The sequence below is a fragment of the Xenopus tropicalis genome, chromosome 6, assembly GCF_000004195.4.
Source record: "Xenopus tropicalis strain Nigerian chromosome 6, UCB_Xtro_10.0, whole genome shotgun sequence".
In the NCBI taxonomy this organism is placed as follows: Eukaryota; Metazoa; Chordata; class Amphibia; order Anura; family Pipidae; genus Xenopus; species Xenopus tropicalis.
Genome location: NC_030682.2, coordinates 70,198,544 through 70,215,978, shown reverse-complemented (window position 1 = coordinate 70,215,978; position 17,435 = coordinate 70,198,544). Strand labels below are relative to the sequence as shown.

The window sequence follows — 17,435 nt, the reverse complement described above, 5'->3', positions numbered from 1 at the left end:
CTGTCAACATTTTTCCATTACCATGCTAACCTTTTTAAAAGAGCGAAACAGAACTTGGATAAATATATCTTGATAAAACAGGCCAAAAACTAAGAGGCAAATTAAATCTTTGCTCAATTTTGAAAGAAATCAGGTCAGTTAAACTTATTTACATAGATTTGTGCAGTTACAGTACATAAGTCTGATTTTTTTTTACTTCTTGTACTCTTTAGCTCAAAACACTGGAACCTCAACTTTATATAGGAATTCCTATGGTACCCCTGCTGAAGATATTAAACATAACCAGGTATGTAATAATTGCTAATTTGTATGAAAATAAATGTGTACATATGATTTTCTTTAATATACAGTAAATGACTTGTTAATGCTTTGGTTAATGAATGCCAAATGCCATATCAATGCATTACACCAACTGTACATATTTGTATCAGCCATTTGTTTTTAAAGTTGTATTTCTGATTTCCCTTTGCCTAGCCATATGGTGACATGTGTCTGACCAGGTTTCTTCCCTAAGCTGTGTCAAGTCCATGAAAAGTGCAGTGCTAGGGTTACAAGCTCCTGGTACAACTGCACTTATGTCAATCAAGGGAACAATGTGATAGATTGTTTCCTACTGGTCTAGTAACCCATAGCAACATATTTCAGGTAATATTTATTGGTTTTTGAGAATATATATCTAATTGATTACTATTAGTGATGAGCGAATCTGTCTCGTTTTGCCATTAAAGTTACGAAAACGACAAAAAAATTTGCAATAGCGAAAAATCTGCAAAAGGCATTTGATTCTGTGACTTTTTTGCTGCTCTTATCTATTTTGTGACCATGCCCTATTTAAACGTGGCAGCACCAAATTTGACACGCCGACGCCCATTTTTGACGTGCCCGCAACTTTTTTTAACACACGACCCAATTTTCACAGAAGTTTTCTAAAACAAGTCACTAATGGCGAAATGTGGAAATTCACTGCAAATCTATGCCTGGTGCAAAAAATTTGCTCATCACTAGTTACTATGGGTTCCCAGATGTGGGCAAAGGTATTATCCTGAGTATGCATGTATAATACGTAATAACTAAGAGGATGGATCCTGAATTACAGCTTCCAGAAAGGTATCATCTAGGACAGTGCTGTCCAAATTCTGTGGTACTGAGGGCCAGAATTTTTCTAGCCTACGTGGTGGAGGGCCAATAATGGAAGCCAGTTTGGACCACTCCCCCTTTTTAAACTACACCCACTTCAAACCACACCCATGTTATCACAAGAGCTTTTATGGCCATACCTACACTAATGGTGGTAGCACAGCAAAAACCCAAATAGATGATGCTCACTGTAGGGATATCACCCTTCATTCATATGTGAAAGAATTATATTATGTCATATTAAGACATACCCTTAAATCCATATGCCTCCCCTGTGGATAGCACAGCAACACCCCTGTCAGTTTCACTGGGATGCTAGTTGGGCAGCCCTGATCTTTGACATCAGGCGACCCTATCTTAAATTCTTAACCCAGAAAAATGAATTGTTGTAAACTTATTCAGTGTGGTCCTCTGACCACATTTGCATTTAAATCAAATTTATATTTTAAGGGTTTTCTGAGATATTAGAATTTTTTAGGCTAATACTTGGCTAAGACTTGGCTTCAACAACTCATTCTGAAGGCCCAGCAACCCTAACTGTTTTTGCACTTTCTATGCACTTTCTGTATTAAGTTCACACTAGAGTTTCTGACTTAGCCAGCCAGCTATTAGCAATCTAAAAATGCAAATATCTCAGAAAATGATATATTTAATCAGGATATTAATTAATTTAAAGTACTGTAAAGGTCGCAAAATAAGCACACTGAGCAAGTTTACAGCAATTATTTTATTGGGTTTAGATCCCCTTTAGGTAGTATGGGGATGCTGTAACTGGCAAGTTTTTCAGTCAGCCTATGCATTCAAGCAAATACATTACTTATTCAGGATTTTAGTAATGCTTTAAATTAATGTTCTTTGATTCATATCCACTATGATTTGTTTGTGGGATTTTTGTAGGAATGACTATGTAATTAGATCAAAATACACCAGTTAAGCACCACAGTTAATAGAACACTGTGCTATTAAATTAATGTAGATGCACTAGCAGATGCAGCCACGCTTTCTATTGCTACATTATTTGGGAAGGCAAATGAAAATCCGTAAATGTTTAATAGACTGTAAAAATGTTTATTATTGCAGAAAAAGTTTATTCCTGAATTATTTGTTTAATGACTAAAGCAACTCTAACCCGTGTTTAATAGCCTGAAAAGAATGTGCCTTATTGCAAAAAAAAGTTTGCTTTATCTCTTTACTTAAGTCAATTATATTCGTATATCAGTACTTTAGTTAACATTTAATAGTGCTTCAGGAATTTTTTTTCATAAAATTCCTTGCAGTCTAAATAATAGCCAAGAATTTTAGGTTAAAAAAATCCTATACCAAAGTTAGAGATTTATTTTATGAACATTTCAACATTTCCAAAACATACTAAAAATGTATTCCTATTGAATATTAAACAATTTAAATCTCAGTGCATAAACCTTTTTCAGTGCATATACTGGCAGACACCAGTTAACTGGACTTGGATCAATGCATATTGATTACTTATTGTTGGAAAAATACAATTATTTTTTCTAAAAATATCTCTAACAATTTCAAAGTGAAAATAATATACACAGGTTATATTCTAAAGGGGTAGTTGAACTTTAAATTAACTTTTAGTATGATGTAGACGTTGATATTCGGACACAATTTAGAATTGGTCTTCATTTTTTATGGTTTTTCAGATATTGATCTTTTTGTTCAGCAGCTCTCCAATTTGGTATTTTAGCAGCTGTCTGGTTGCTAAGGACTTATTTGCCCTACCAACCAGACAGTGGATGGAAAAGTGACAGAAATATGAATAGGAGAGGATCTGAATAGAATGATAAGTAATTAAAAGTAATAATAACAATACAATTGTAGCCTCATGGAGCAATAGTTTTTGAATGTCGGGGTCAGTGACTCCCATTTAAGAGCTATAAAGAGGTAGAAGAGGAAGGCAAGTAATTCAAAAACTATTAAAAAAAAAATAATGGAGACCAACTGCAAAGTAGCTAGGAATATTGTATTCGATAACATACCAACAGTTAACTTAAAGTTGAACCGACCCTTTAAGATTTTGGGGCTCATTTAGTAACAGGTAGTTACCTACAGCAACCAATAATATCTTAAATTTCATTATTTTTAACCACTAGTAGTAAAGAAGTCATAACACTTGCTGTTCAACCATTGAATAGTCTATTTATGCCTAATTATCTTTTCATGCTCAATGTTTATATTTTGTTGGCACTTAGTTGTTCTTTTATTATAACCCCTGGCATGCAATTTTTTCACAAGTAAATCCAATTAGAAATCATTTTAAATAATTATTAAATAAAAGAGAAAACAGATTGGTGGATCATGAGGGTATTGTGTAATTTTTATGTTTTAGGGGTAAATTAACAAATTTTTTGTACACAAGATACTTTTTTTTCTTATGTGTCTTAAAGAACTGTTTTTATGTGATTTAACTTCCCCTCATTCTATTCACAGGTAGCAAGTATTGTTCTATCTCTACCTGAGGATAGAAGCAGGGTGGGTGTTAGCGACCCTGCAACATCTTTAAATGTGAGTTGAGTTTGTTACAAAATAAGCAAAACTAGGTATTTGTGATAAATGCCTGTGTTTATTAACATTTATTAGACACAAAGTACATTATAAAGTTAAATGGCACTACATTTTTATATACTGTATGTTTTATATTTAAAAAATCTGGAGACTAGAAAACATGCAAATGCATATATAAAAGGCTTCATTGTATGTCCAAAATAAACAGCACAGCATAGGTGTTACCTAGCTATGTGAATTATTAGATAAATGGGGTTATGTAATGAAAGGCACTAATTTTGTCCAGAAGCAGTGACCCATAGCAACCCATCGACAAGTAGAATTTACTTGGGGACATATGAATTTTTTTTTTACAGAAGACGTATATTTCCTTTTATAATCCATATGCAGTTGTTAAGTATTCTCTTGCTCTCATTCTCATTGCTTTTCTTTAAAGGGAACATTTCCATTATGCATTCCCTTAATAAAACAAATTGAAATGAATTCTATTATTGACTAAGGCTGGGCAAGGGAAAGCAACTAAAATAAGCTGTGTCACATGAAACAACTTTGGTCCTTTCACATCACTACACCTAGGGGCATATTTATTATGCTGTGTAAAAAATGGCGAGAAAATTCGCCACACATCGCCAGGCTTCACCATGTAAAAATGGTGTAAAAACAGCGTAAAATCGGCGTAATTGTTTTATGCGTTTTTTCTTCCGCCGGAACTTATGGAAAATAACAGCGTAATATCCGGCATAATATCTGGCGTTCAGATGGCGATCTTTTCCATTTATTTTACACAGCTTTTTACTCCGTTTTTTCAGCGAATTAGTTTTACACAGCATAATAAATACACCCCCTACAGTATTTAATCTGACAAGGAGTAAGAGATATATACAGACAGTTTCTGTACTGCATGTACAGGATTTTAGACACGTCCTTCCAAAAGGCATATTGTAACTGAGTGATCAGACCAAACGATCATCTTATCTTCCCAAGAACTACAGTTGCCTTTTTGTCATAAAATGTACAGATAAGCTAGAATCCAGCTCCATTTATTAGTGAATGGTGATGGTAATTACACATAACATAGTAAACTAAGTTGAAAAAGACACACATCCATCAAGTTCAAGTGAAATCTGCTATTTGATTCAGAGGAAAACCAAATAACCTCTCCAATTTTCCTCAGTAGAGAAGAAATTACTTTCTGACTTCAAACAGGACAATTGGACCAGATTAAAGTTTGTTCTAATTTTAGTAACTTGGTATTTTCTAACTTTCGAAAAAGGCATCCAACCCTTTCTTAAACTATCCAATTTATTTGCTAATACAGGCTTGAGAAAGAGTTCAACAACTTCACAGTTCTCACTGTAAAGAACCATTTCTGCATCTTAAGATAGAAATTAATTCTTCTATCTTTATAATGAATGTCCTTTGGTCTTCTAAGAAGGACCTACTGGTGAAAAAATATATAGGTCCCTTGTATATTTCTACATAGTATTCAAAACCCCACGATCATAACTGATAATGTTATCCCCTAGAACTCAATCTTGAATATGATCTCCAAACAAACCTTTAAATAGTTTGCCCACAACAGACGTCAGGCTTACAGAGCTGTAATTGCTTAATTCTGTTAATCACAGTTTCTCTAATATTCACATTATTTGATGTAAGCTTTTAAAAGTAAAGTATTTATCATTCACAAATAGTTATGGCTACAGTAATAACAAGAACAAGGTTAAGTATATATATATATATATGAGTTGCAGGGACTGAACATAATAGGCTATTGTCTTTTTTCAACCCAAAAATAACTATGTACAGTAACTGTTTTCTATCTTTCATATTTTCATGATTCTCTAAAGTGTCTCTTCTATGCTATGCTTTCTTTCTACATAGATTTCTACCCAGCCAGTTCCACAAGACTCAAGTAGAAAAGACTATGACACCTACCAACCATTTCAAAATTCTACAAGAAATTATGATGACTCCTTCTTTGAGGACCAGGTGCACCACCGTCCTCCAGCCAGCGAGTACAATATGCATCTGGGACTAAAGTCAACTGGAAACTATGTTGACTTCTATTCTGCTGCTCGTCCCTATAGTGAACTTAATTATGAAACAAGCCACTATCCTGCCTCTCCAGACTCCTGGGTTTGAAACACAACCACACCGTAAAGATCCAGGAAACTGTGCATGTGCATGAATACCACAAGACATTTTTCCCCTTGCAAATTTAGTTGGTCAAGCCTGTTCCTTAGGAAGGCCCTTCTTACCATTGTGGAAAATTGATTATTATGTTGTAGAAGGCTTGTGAGGTGGAAACAAATATTTTTTAAACCAAGTAAGAGATTTAAAGTAGATATTTTTTTCTTTATGGGAGGGAGCTTTAAACCAGGTTATTTAACAAATTGTTGGATAAATCCTGGGTAAAAACTGAATGCTCATTACTGCCCTGATATCTCCACTAATATCTGGCCTAATTATAAGAAGATACATGATATATGATAAATGTGTATGAGGGTGACAAGACTACATCACACTTGTTGTGTGATGAGATGTTATGTTAAGCACAAGAAATTAGTTTACACTATTTATGGGGAACAGCTTCTCACATTTTGTTTACTATCCTCATTCATTGTGAATCTAGGCTTCAAGTCGCATTTGAGGTTCCTCTGTACAGCAAGATGTTTCTTGCTTTTTGTTACTGCTTTGTTGTAAAGTATTTGATGTACATTACAGATAAAAGAAATAGTGCATTGTGTATATTACACCAATGCCTCAGTGTTTTTCTTCATTAGTGCTTCTAAATATTACTTCAAATTTAAATACATTTGAAACAAATGACAAATTTCAATTTCATTCCTTCTCTTCCTCTCCTTTCCATGTCTTAATAATTTTTAACAATAACAGCAAAAATTAAAACAAGACTAAAATAATATTTAGCAGTATTATTTGTTATGATATGTGGAATTTGTTTGTGGCAACTAAACAAAACATTCTGCAGTTAATGACAGTTAACATACATCATTTTACACTTCTTGTCAACAAAGTGCTTTTTCACTGCCTAAAATTTTACATGTAGATATCTGAAACAGTTTTTTTTTTCATTTCTACCAGTTTCCTTTATTATTATTATACAGTGTTAACAGGAAATAAATTATAAATGATCTGTCATCCATATTTGCCAAACATGTCTATTTCCAAAAAAATCCACATATCGCCATAAGTTTGTATGTAGTATGTGAGTGTTCCCATGTATGCATAATATTCATTTTTTGTAAGACTGTGTTTCTGTCTATTGGCTAGCAATAAATTATATATATATATATATTATATATATATATATATATATATATATATATATATATATATATATATATATACACACAAGGAAGAGTGGAGCACACCCTACAAAGGCTCAAATGCCTTGGGTGCTGGCAAAATGAGGAAATATAAGGACAGAGAGCCGCACGCACAAGGACTTAGCGATTAGTGAAAAAATTTATTTGAAAAAATCCAACGTCTCGAGTACTGACTGTACTCTTCTTCAGGGACAAACCAGATATAACCTATATATATATATATATATCTATATATATCTATATATATCTATATATATATATATATATATATATATAAAATAACTGACTGGTATAGAAAAAGAAGAAACTGTGTTTACTGCTAGAAGACTTTTTGCAATAAACACCATTTCTTCTTAATAAGTCCTGTGAGTGCGGATCCCTTCATTGTTGTACTATCTGCCTATTTTGACCTGCACCCAGGCTTCAGTACTTTTCCCTAACATGAGCACCGGCAACATCTTGGACGCTTATGCTAGCCAATACTATTTACTGTATTTCTGTCTATTGGTTAGCAATATATATACCTTAGCTACAGATAGAAAAACATTGCTGTATGAGCCATTCATTAGAAGTTAAAAGAACATGTAAGGAAAACATATGTGTTCAGCCCCATATCCCATAATAACTGACCTTCTAACCGGGCTTTCAGAGCTATCTAGAAAAGCAAATATGCATTCTATTTAAATGATCTACAGACTGATGCCAAACTGCCTCAAACAACCCTTCTCCCCCAAGGAACCAGCACCACAGTTTGGGAAGCACTGTTTTAAAGTCTATTGATGGTCTATGAAAGTCCTAAATCTGCAAGTAACATCTTTTACCATAGAAGTTACAACACAAAAGATAAATAAAGGTTTTAGTTGTGCAATATACTTTTCCCATAACTCTTATTGAATATTTGTCTATTTAAAAAATAGAAAAAAAATATATGTACATACAATATCTATAAAAATCCTCGTTTGTATGTATGTGAATGTACCCATGTATGTATACAGTTCTTGTGTGAGTGTGTTTTTGCCTGTTATGTATATATACACACACACACACATTTATTTTCTTTATTTCTCATATATCGCACGAACGTGTGCAATATATTTACAGACAAAGACACTGAGATTTTACTTTAAGAGGACTATACCAGCCAGTTATTTTTTCCTTTGTATGGCCTTTCCTGCTGGGCAAAACTGGAGTACCCCCATGTCTAAAAGGTGTTTATTTTCAATATAAAATAATAATAACAATTCACATATAAATTCATTTAAAAATTAATTCCATTATTTCATAGGTGTAAGTTCATTGGAGCATACTTTTTATGGGTTATGTAAAGTTTGCCATAAAAAGCTGTAGGCAACATCCTATTGCTATTGAAAATAAATCTGGAAAAATAAATAGGGTTCTCCTTTCCCAATAAACTATATCCATAAGTTCCTTAGTACTAGATTAGTGCTTAGTGCTTGTTTAGTTTACGCATTTCTCTGAAATAAGTACAGTAGAACCCCATTTTTTACATCCCCTGATTAAACAGTTTTGCAGAATTTATGCCATTTTGACGTGGTCCCCTGGAAAAAGTAAAATCGGTGTTCTACTGTAGATGTAAATTAAGTAAAAATCCCTTGTCTGAAAACCCCCAAGCCCCAAGCATTCAGGATAATAAATTATATATCTGTAATGTGCAAAGAATATAGATATGAAAAGACATAAATCCATAAATTTCCCATATTTGCATAAATATCAATAGATTGATCCAATGGAAGACAACAGCAAGTAAAATAGTAATATCACATAGTAGTATCAAATAACATCCCAGTTGTTTCAATAGAACAAATCTGCATCCAAGAGCTATTTGTTTTGTTCCAGCCATGTCATATATATCAGTTTATATAATTTCATCTGATATCACTGATATAATTCATTGTAGTCCTAAACAATTGTTAAGAAATACCATTTAAAACGATTTGCCCAATTTAATAATCGTTCAAAACGTTTCTAAAAGTCCAACAATTATATATTGGCTATCAAATAACTGACCAATATATAGTATATACACCTACTTATTGGTCCTGTAACAAACTTTACACGTATTTTATTACCCCTTTAATGTTCAAAATAAGACCACAATCATACAAATTTTTATAGTTAATCTGGGTTGAAAAAAAACAAACCCCAGTGCACATATATGTAGAGATGTAGCGAACCTCCCAAAAAAAGTTTGCGAACCCGTATGCGAACTTCTGCCAAAAAGTGCGAACTTTTGCGAACTTTGCGAACCCCATAGACTTCAATGAGAAGGCAAACTTTAAAACCTAGAAAAGCCATTTCTGGCCAGAAAACTGATTTTAAAGTTGTTTAAAGGGTGCCACGACCTGGACAGTGGCATGCTGGAGGGGGATCAAGGGCAAAAATTTCTTTGAAAAATACGTTGTTGACACAGCGTTGCGTTTTGTGCTGTAAAGGGCACAAATCACACTACATTTCTAAACTTGTGTAATAAATTGCTTTAAAACGTCCGGCGTTTACATACCAATCAAGTCGTGTAAAGGTTACAGCCGGTTCACACGCAAAGACAAAACGCCGCAGTAGTGGATACGGAATATATTATTGCTGGTGGAAAAACCAAGCTGCAGTAACAATGAAAAGAAGAGTAACAGTAATTAGAAAATAAAAGCAGTCCTTACAAGGACTATTGGGTTACAGCAGATGAGATCAGCAGGACAGCTGCCCACAGCAGCTACATACAGAGCAGTAGAAAGTAGATTACTAGTCAGCAAAGCTACCTAAACTGTCCCTCAAATCCCTGCACAGCTCTCTCCCTATGCTAATACAGAGCAGTAGAAAGTAGATTACTACTCAGCAAAGCTACCTAAACTGTCCCTCAAGTCCCTGCACAGCTCTCTCCCTATGCTAATACAGAGCAGTAGAAAGTAGATCACTAGTCAGCAAAGCTACCTAAACTGTCCCTCAAACCCCTGCACAGCTCTCTCCCTATGCTAATACAGAGCAGTAGAAAGTAGATTACTACTCAGCAAAGCTACCTAAACTGTCCCTCAAGTCCCTGCACAGCTCTCTCCCTATGCTAATACAGAGCAGTAGAAAGTAGATCACTAGTCAGCAAAGCTACCTAAACTGTCCCTCAAATCCCTGCACAGCTCTCTCCCTATGCTAATACAGAGCAGTAGAAAGTAGATTACTAGTCAGCAAAGCTACCTAAACTGTCCCTCAAACCCCTGCACAGCTCTCTCCCTATGCTAACTCATCAAGCACACACAGGCAGAATGTAAAATGGCTGCTTGGCTTCAGTTTATATAAGGAAGGGAGTGGTCCAGGGGTGGTCCAGGAGGGAGAGCTGCCTGATCGGCTGCCATGTATCTGCTGGCTTTGGGGTGAGAGGTCAAAATTTGGCTCCAGCTAAGACGAACCCAAAATTGCAGACATCGCTAAAAGTTCGTGAACTTGCGAACACCCGATGTTCGCACGAATTAGTTCACCGGCGAACAGTTCGCTACAGCTCTACATATATGCACACAAACCTATACAGACTAAGCTATACATTCACATACATAAACTATATAAATCAGTATCTATAACAATCTGTAGATCTTAAGGTTACAATAGTCTTTGATATTATGCTTGTTCAAGAAATCATCCAATTCACTGTTAAATGCATTAATAGTATCTGTCAACACAATAGAACCCAGCAGGCATTCCATAACCTCACTGCCCTCACTGTGAAGAACCAAATGCTTTGCTTTTTCAAATTCAAGTTCAGTTTCTTATATCTAAGGGGAGGGTGGCCTCTGGTTCACTGATCCTTTCTTTGGGAAAATAGATTCCACACTCTCTATAATTTCCTCTAATATACTTTTAAAGGGTAATTACATCTCAGCCTTGGCAGTGTTTCCTCATAGTTTAATTCTTCCTAGAGTTTTAGTTGCATATCTCTGAACTCTGTCCAGCTCATTAATAGCCATCTTAAGGATATTACTTACAATGCCTACCTCATGGTCATAAATAAACAAAGCAAAGGGCCAAGGACCGACCCCTGCGGTACTCCATTAACAACACTGGTCCAATTAGAAAATGTTCCATTTTACTCCATGCTACTACTAGAAATATTATGGTCCAGGCCAATTTTTCTTAATGTAATTAGTAGTCTTTGGTATGGAACTGGATCAAATGCTTTAGCAAAGTCTTAGGAGATGAACTGTTCTTATTAGCTGATTTGCAAGTTGATGTTAGGAGGTTCCTTTTATACAATATGAGGGCATTGGCCAAAGTACTGTCCAAATCTAAGCTATTATGTTTATTTAGGATTTTAGTTAACTCTTTTGCTCCTGTACTAAACTTTGTTTTAAATAGTATATGTCACTTCTTACCCCTTAATTTGAGCAGTAGTCCATTCCATTCCATCAAATGTTTTATTTGCATGTAAAGTACCTCTCACAATGGTAACCTTTACCCAAAACTAACCCATCAATTCTCTATTCTGTTCCCTGTAACTTCAAATAAGGTTGAAGTTGTGTGTAAACACCTTTTTCTATATATTGGTAAATGTAAAAAAGTTGACTTGTCCATGACTAACTGCATTACTAAATAATATGATATATAATAAACACTTCAAAATTTTTACTTAGTACCAGCCAATACCCCTCAGCAATCATCAATATATTTATAATTTAATAGTTTAGTTAGTGATTCTTATAAAGTTTGAAGTACTACTGCATGTCACATGCAGTTTTATAAATTGGTCAGAGAATGGGTGCTTGCCTTCAATTTATTCCTAAAGAAGTGAGTATTTAAATTAAAAGAAATGGAGGTATAAACAGGTGGAATATTCTGATATTTTATTTAATTTTTGTTTTTAACCATGTGGATTCTGATCTAAATAATTCCCTAGGTGCATTTAGTGATCTGCATGTGTTCTTGCAAGTGAAAGAAAACAACATATCAGTGCAAGTTCAGTGGCATCAGAGAAGGTGGCAGATGATTGTGAGCTTACAGTAAAAGTATTGAGAATGTTGGATAGGTTACACACTGTATGCTAAGCAGATACTGTAAATAAGTAAATTGGTTTCACATCATCTTAAATGTTATGTAACACTCACATTAAATAGATTTTATGTTTGTCAGGTATATTGCCCAAAAATATTTTTCTATATCTGTGTTTTGTGTTATTTGACACAACCTGTCCACCATTAAACAATCCATCAACATTATACACAGTCATACAAGACGTTTTGTGTGCATATGCAGGAGCCTGATATATGTCAAATGTGCATACTTGATATAGATGCAGAGGGACCTTTTGTCAGTGTGAAAAAGTACTACTGATCAGTTTGTACCTCTGGCCATGGACATGTGCAGGATTCAGCAATATATTATTAATTTCCAAGGCTGCCAAAGATACTTAACACCAAAGTTCCATGGCCACTCTCTGTTTCGAACCTTGAAATGGCATATCCGAACACGTGTATCATTTCATTAGGGTTTATGATGGTACACATTAAATAAGGCAGGGAGCCAGTGCTGAAGAGCAACCAAAAATGATGAATATTTACATTACTAGGAGCAACAGCATATTTACTTTTTTGAAATGCTGTGCTCTACTGTGCTATTCATCAAATGTGCAGGTAAATAATTCATATCTTGCACATGTAGATTCCTCTAAAATACTGTGTAAAAATCATGCAGATTCATCATCCTGCATTGTTCTTGTATGCCTAGTGTCTCTGTCTACTTACATTTCAGGCAATAATAAATGAGGGTACTACAGCTATGCTATTGACTGGGTGACATGTTCATCTGTGTCATGGACACACTTTTAACTCACTAAACTTCTTCTCTTTCAAACTCCTCTCTACATATCTTCACGCAGACCATCTAACACTAATATTCTTATGTATTTAAGAGATTATGTACCTACTACTCTTAAATATGAGGATTTTAGAAGCTAAAATTAGTGATGAACAAATCTGTCCAGTTTCACTGAAAAATTTGTGAAAAATAATCATGTGCTTTAAAAAAATGGCATGCATGTCAACAAAAAAGCTGCGCATGACAATTTTTTTTCACTGCAAATTTTTGTGGCCATTTCCCAAAAAAATCAGCCAATGGCAAAATGCATAAATTCGCTGCAAATCCATGCCTGGCAACAAAATTCGCTCATCACTAGCTAAAATGACTCACTCAAGTCACCATGACTCTGACTTAAGGTCTATGGTAACTCTTCGTATCATATTATATTTTCTCAGTACCAGCTCATGACAAGTGCAACTGCTTGTGTTGTTTTTCTGTAGCTCAGAAATCCCTATGAATGACCAACTGATTCATTATTTCTGAAAATTCTTGAGAAAGGAAAAAAGCAACAAATATGCTACGTTTTATTAACATTCTATTGAAGCAAAATTGTATTTTCTATGTTTACTATAAACAAGATGGAAAAGAAGGTTCCAGAGTTCCAATCCAACAGACAGCTATTGCATTCATCTAGGGATAGGGTACATCCTTTTACCATACAACATTTTATTTAAAACTACTAGTTTCTGGTTCAGCTATGGTTTTGTACTTAATGCTAAACAGTGTAAACTTAAAGATAATTTGTCTTGGATATTTCCTTATCTTTAGGTAAGAAGTTTTTTTTTTATCAGTTACTATAGTTAATTTCATTTTATTTCATACCCTATTCTTTATTAAAGCTGCAGATACATACATAAAAATATTTATCATTCTTTTCTAGTGCTGAAACATTTGATAATGAACAGGTCAGTTCAATTTATTACCTCATGGGATATGCATATTTCCATCAATAAGATTTTATTGTGGATTGTTTTTATCATGGTTGTTGCATATATAAGCCCCTGCCTGTGATCCAGCAGTTATCCATTTGTCCTAAACACAGCTGTCTAAACTTTTCAGCTGTGGTTTAGATGCCAAAAAATAGTTTCACTGTATATGTAAAGTGTGATGCTGTTTATTGTAATAGGGTACAATTTATATTGTTTAAATCTTTATAACTAACACAACTGTAATAAATTGTTTGAGTTTAGAAATAAAGGATAGTTTTAACATACAGTAGCAATAATACCTTGCTCCTTTTAAAGCAAACTTCATACATTCAGTGTGAAAATAAAATGGCTTGTCATGTCTTTTTGAGAAATGGCTAAATTGCTAAATTATAGAATTTGTGAAACATATTCGCCTATCACAATAATGTATTCAATTTTAATAAATCATATCAAACAGCACAAATGAGTTATTTGCTACGAGATACAACTTAGCATATTACAAAATTAACAAATAGCCTGAAAATTGAGAACTGAAATCTTGGTTTTAATGTTCTGCCAGATTGTGTTATGTTTGGTATATTATATGTATTATGGTAATTTGTACTTCTGGTGCTTTCTGATAGATTTGGCTTTATTCATTTGCTTGCAGTATTTTAGTTGTTTTGGCAGATGTCATTGAACCTTAAATTTAATTTGCTGAACATCAATTTAGCTGCAAATATTATTTTGTGGGATGATGTAACTATATTGCCAGGCAGATATAAGGTTGGGAAAAGCCACACAAAAGCATCAAACAAAAAAGCTTTAAAAAAAAGCATAAACTCATCAAATTAGCACTGTATCATCAGTATCACTGTATCATCTTTATTCATTGTGTTTTATTATTTTTACTGGTGCTATGATGTTCATTTAAAAGAGTGTATGGCAATTTAATATATATTACATAGTCAAGTATTTGTAAGAAGCTTGGATTACCTATACATAGGGGCGCGTTTACTAAAATTCATTTTTTCTGCCCTTGAAAGTCATATAAACTCGACATGGTATAAATTTGTATTAAACTCGATCATTGCTGTACTTGTAAAATGTCAGGATAACGCTTAAATCGTTCGTATGAAAATTTTGATTTTACATTCAGAAATCACAAATTTTTCAAGTTTTGTTTCAAGTATTGTTAAAACTCAAAAAATCTGAGTTTAAATGGACGCTCATTTACATTATTTTTCCCAAGCAGGAATTGCTCCAGCAGTCATTTTAGCAGCATTGGCAAAACAATAATGTGCTTAAGTTCACTTTAAAGCTTGGTGAAACTGAAAACAATGAGAAGATTAACTTTTCATTGAAAGATCAAGGACAGGCTGTCACTGACTATTCTGTTCCTCTACTATTCTAAGCCTCCACAGGACTCAATGGTACCCGATAGATCAAGCCTGACGAATTTATTTTGACAAAAAAAAGTTAACTAAACATTAATAAACCATGAATTATGGAAATTATTTTAGAAAAACTAGAATTTTTGGGGGGCCAATAATGAAAAAAACAAGTTCTGCGAACACCCATTCATAAATCTCACAAATCAGACTTTTTCTCAAAATTGCTTAGTATATGTGCCCCATAGATCTTTTTATCACTAACTTGTTCTACAGATACATTCTATCCACAATACTCTGTGTACAAAAATAGTTCAAAATGAATGACACATTTGTAAAACTGATGAGTATTAATTACTATTAATTCTGTTAATTCTATTACATTTCTATTAGGTGAAAATGAGAATGTAAAACCTTAATAACACAATTATTTTACACTACTTTGCAAATTCTATTGAAATAAAAGCCATCGTTCAGTTTTAAAAAAGAATTACTAATAATAATTATACTTGTATATATTCAAAATTTACCAATTACACAACTTTTTTTTTTAGCACCACCACTGAGAAAAAGCTTTTATAGTGGTATATAAAAGAAACAGTATTAGAAATAACTATTTAACACATGGTCCTTTGTATAATGGATGGACAGCACAAAGACTACAGGGGGTAGTTTGAAGTGCTCTGAATTACTTTCAAAAACTGTGTAAATGTAACAAATAAAAGTATGCAATGCATACAATTTAACTTTAACTGTTGTGGGTGGAATTCAAATGTTCAACTATTTAGAAAAACAGCTAGCATTTATTTAATATCTGGCACAACTGGCTTAATCAATCTGCATGACTGCTTTTACTGACAGGATTCTTAACCCCTTATCTGTTTTAATTGTATTTCTACTGTCACCTCTTACTTCTGACACCACCAAATAGAACAATATATATCAATGCAAAATTATCCTGGATGAAAAATACAAACTCAACTAGAGTCATTTAACAAAAGTCACAAAATTTGTACCAGGTCCATGAATCCATAACAACCAATCAATAGTAAGCATTTAAAAGCAAAAATGTGTTTGGATGCAAAACTTTCATAGACCGGAAATAAACTCTGTGTCTGATATTTTGTTATACCAAATAAGCATAATATTGTACTCAAATATTCTCTTTTATATGAACACGAGAAAGATAACAATGCATCTAGTAAATCATTTGTGATGTTTAGATGTTATTCTATGTACAGGTATGGGATCCCTTATCCAGAAACCCATTATCCAGAAAGTTCCAAATTACGGAAAGGCCATCTCCCATAGACTCCATTATAAGCAAATAATTTTAATTTTATAATATGATTTCCCTTTTCTCTGTAATAATCAAACAGAACCTTGTACTTGATCCCAACTAAGATATAATTAATCCTAATTGGAGGCAAAACAGGCCTATTGGGTTTATTGAATATTTAAATGATTTTTAGCAGACTTAAGTTATGGAGATCCAAATTACGGAAAGATCCCTTATCCGGAAAACCCCAGGTCCCAAGCATTCTGGATAACAGGTCCCATACCTGTACTACTCTTTCCGCTTTCCCAAAAATGCATGGACCACTTACTTCTACTTTGAAAAATTGCCAAGATACAACTTATCCTAGTCCACTTTAATAACTACAGTGCTAATTACCTTTCTTACTTGCAGATGGCAAACTAAAATCAGTTTTCTGGCTTACAAATGCTAACAAAGCACACAATTAATTGTATGTAGTGATGGGCGAATCGGTTGCGAAACGGCAAAAAATTAGCAAAATGGCAAAAATGTTGTGCATCAAAAAAAATTGTTGCATGTGTCAAAAAAATGACCCAGACAGCAAGTTTTTGCAACATGCGTCATTTTTTTTATGCCCACAACAATTTTCTTGGATGCAGACGACAATTTTTGGGTTTTGTCGCCCATAAACAAAAAATGCCAATGATGAAACGTGGAAATTTGCCGCTAAACCCTACCTAGTGAAAAAATTTCGCCCATTACTAATTATATTTTAGCATCATCTCTTTCTCTGTTAAAGCGATACAGTCATGATTTTTATGGTGTACTCGTTATTTCTAAATTACACTGTTTACATAGCAAATAATTTACTCTACCATTTAAAATTTTATTCTTGAACCAACAAATTTTTTTTTTTTTTTAGCTGTAATATTGGTGTGTAGGCGCCATCTCAGTGAATTGTGCCTGATTTTGAACTTTCAGAAGGAGCCAGCGCTACTCATTAGAATTG

General features: G+C 33.7%; 1 protein-coding gene across 12 annotated transcripts in view; it reads left to right on the top strand.

Annotated features, from left to right (window-relative positions):
• The window catches only part of ctnnd2 (catenin delta 2), a 494,372-nt gene extending 487,540 nt beyond the window's left edge, over positions 1-6,832 (top strand). For 8 of the 12 annotated variants that reach the window (XM_031903679.1, XM_031903678.1, XM_031903681.1 and 5 more), the window contains 3 exons: positions 213-286; positions 3,592-3,666; positions 5,551-6,832. In XM_031903679.1, coding sequence (XP_031759539.1) covers positions 213-286; positions 3,592-3,666; positions 5,551-5,811 — 410 coding nt within the window. In that variant the 3' untranslated portion in view covers positions 5,812-6,832. The remainder of the gene's footprint in view (positions 1-212; positions 287-3,591; positions 3,667-5,550) is intronic. The other 4 variants (XM_031903685.1, XM_031903683.1, XM_031903682.1 and 1 more) reach the window with 1 other exon arrangement.
• Positions 6,833-17,435: the final 10,603 nt, after the last annotated feature.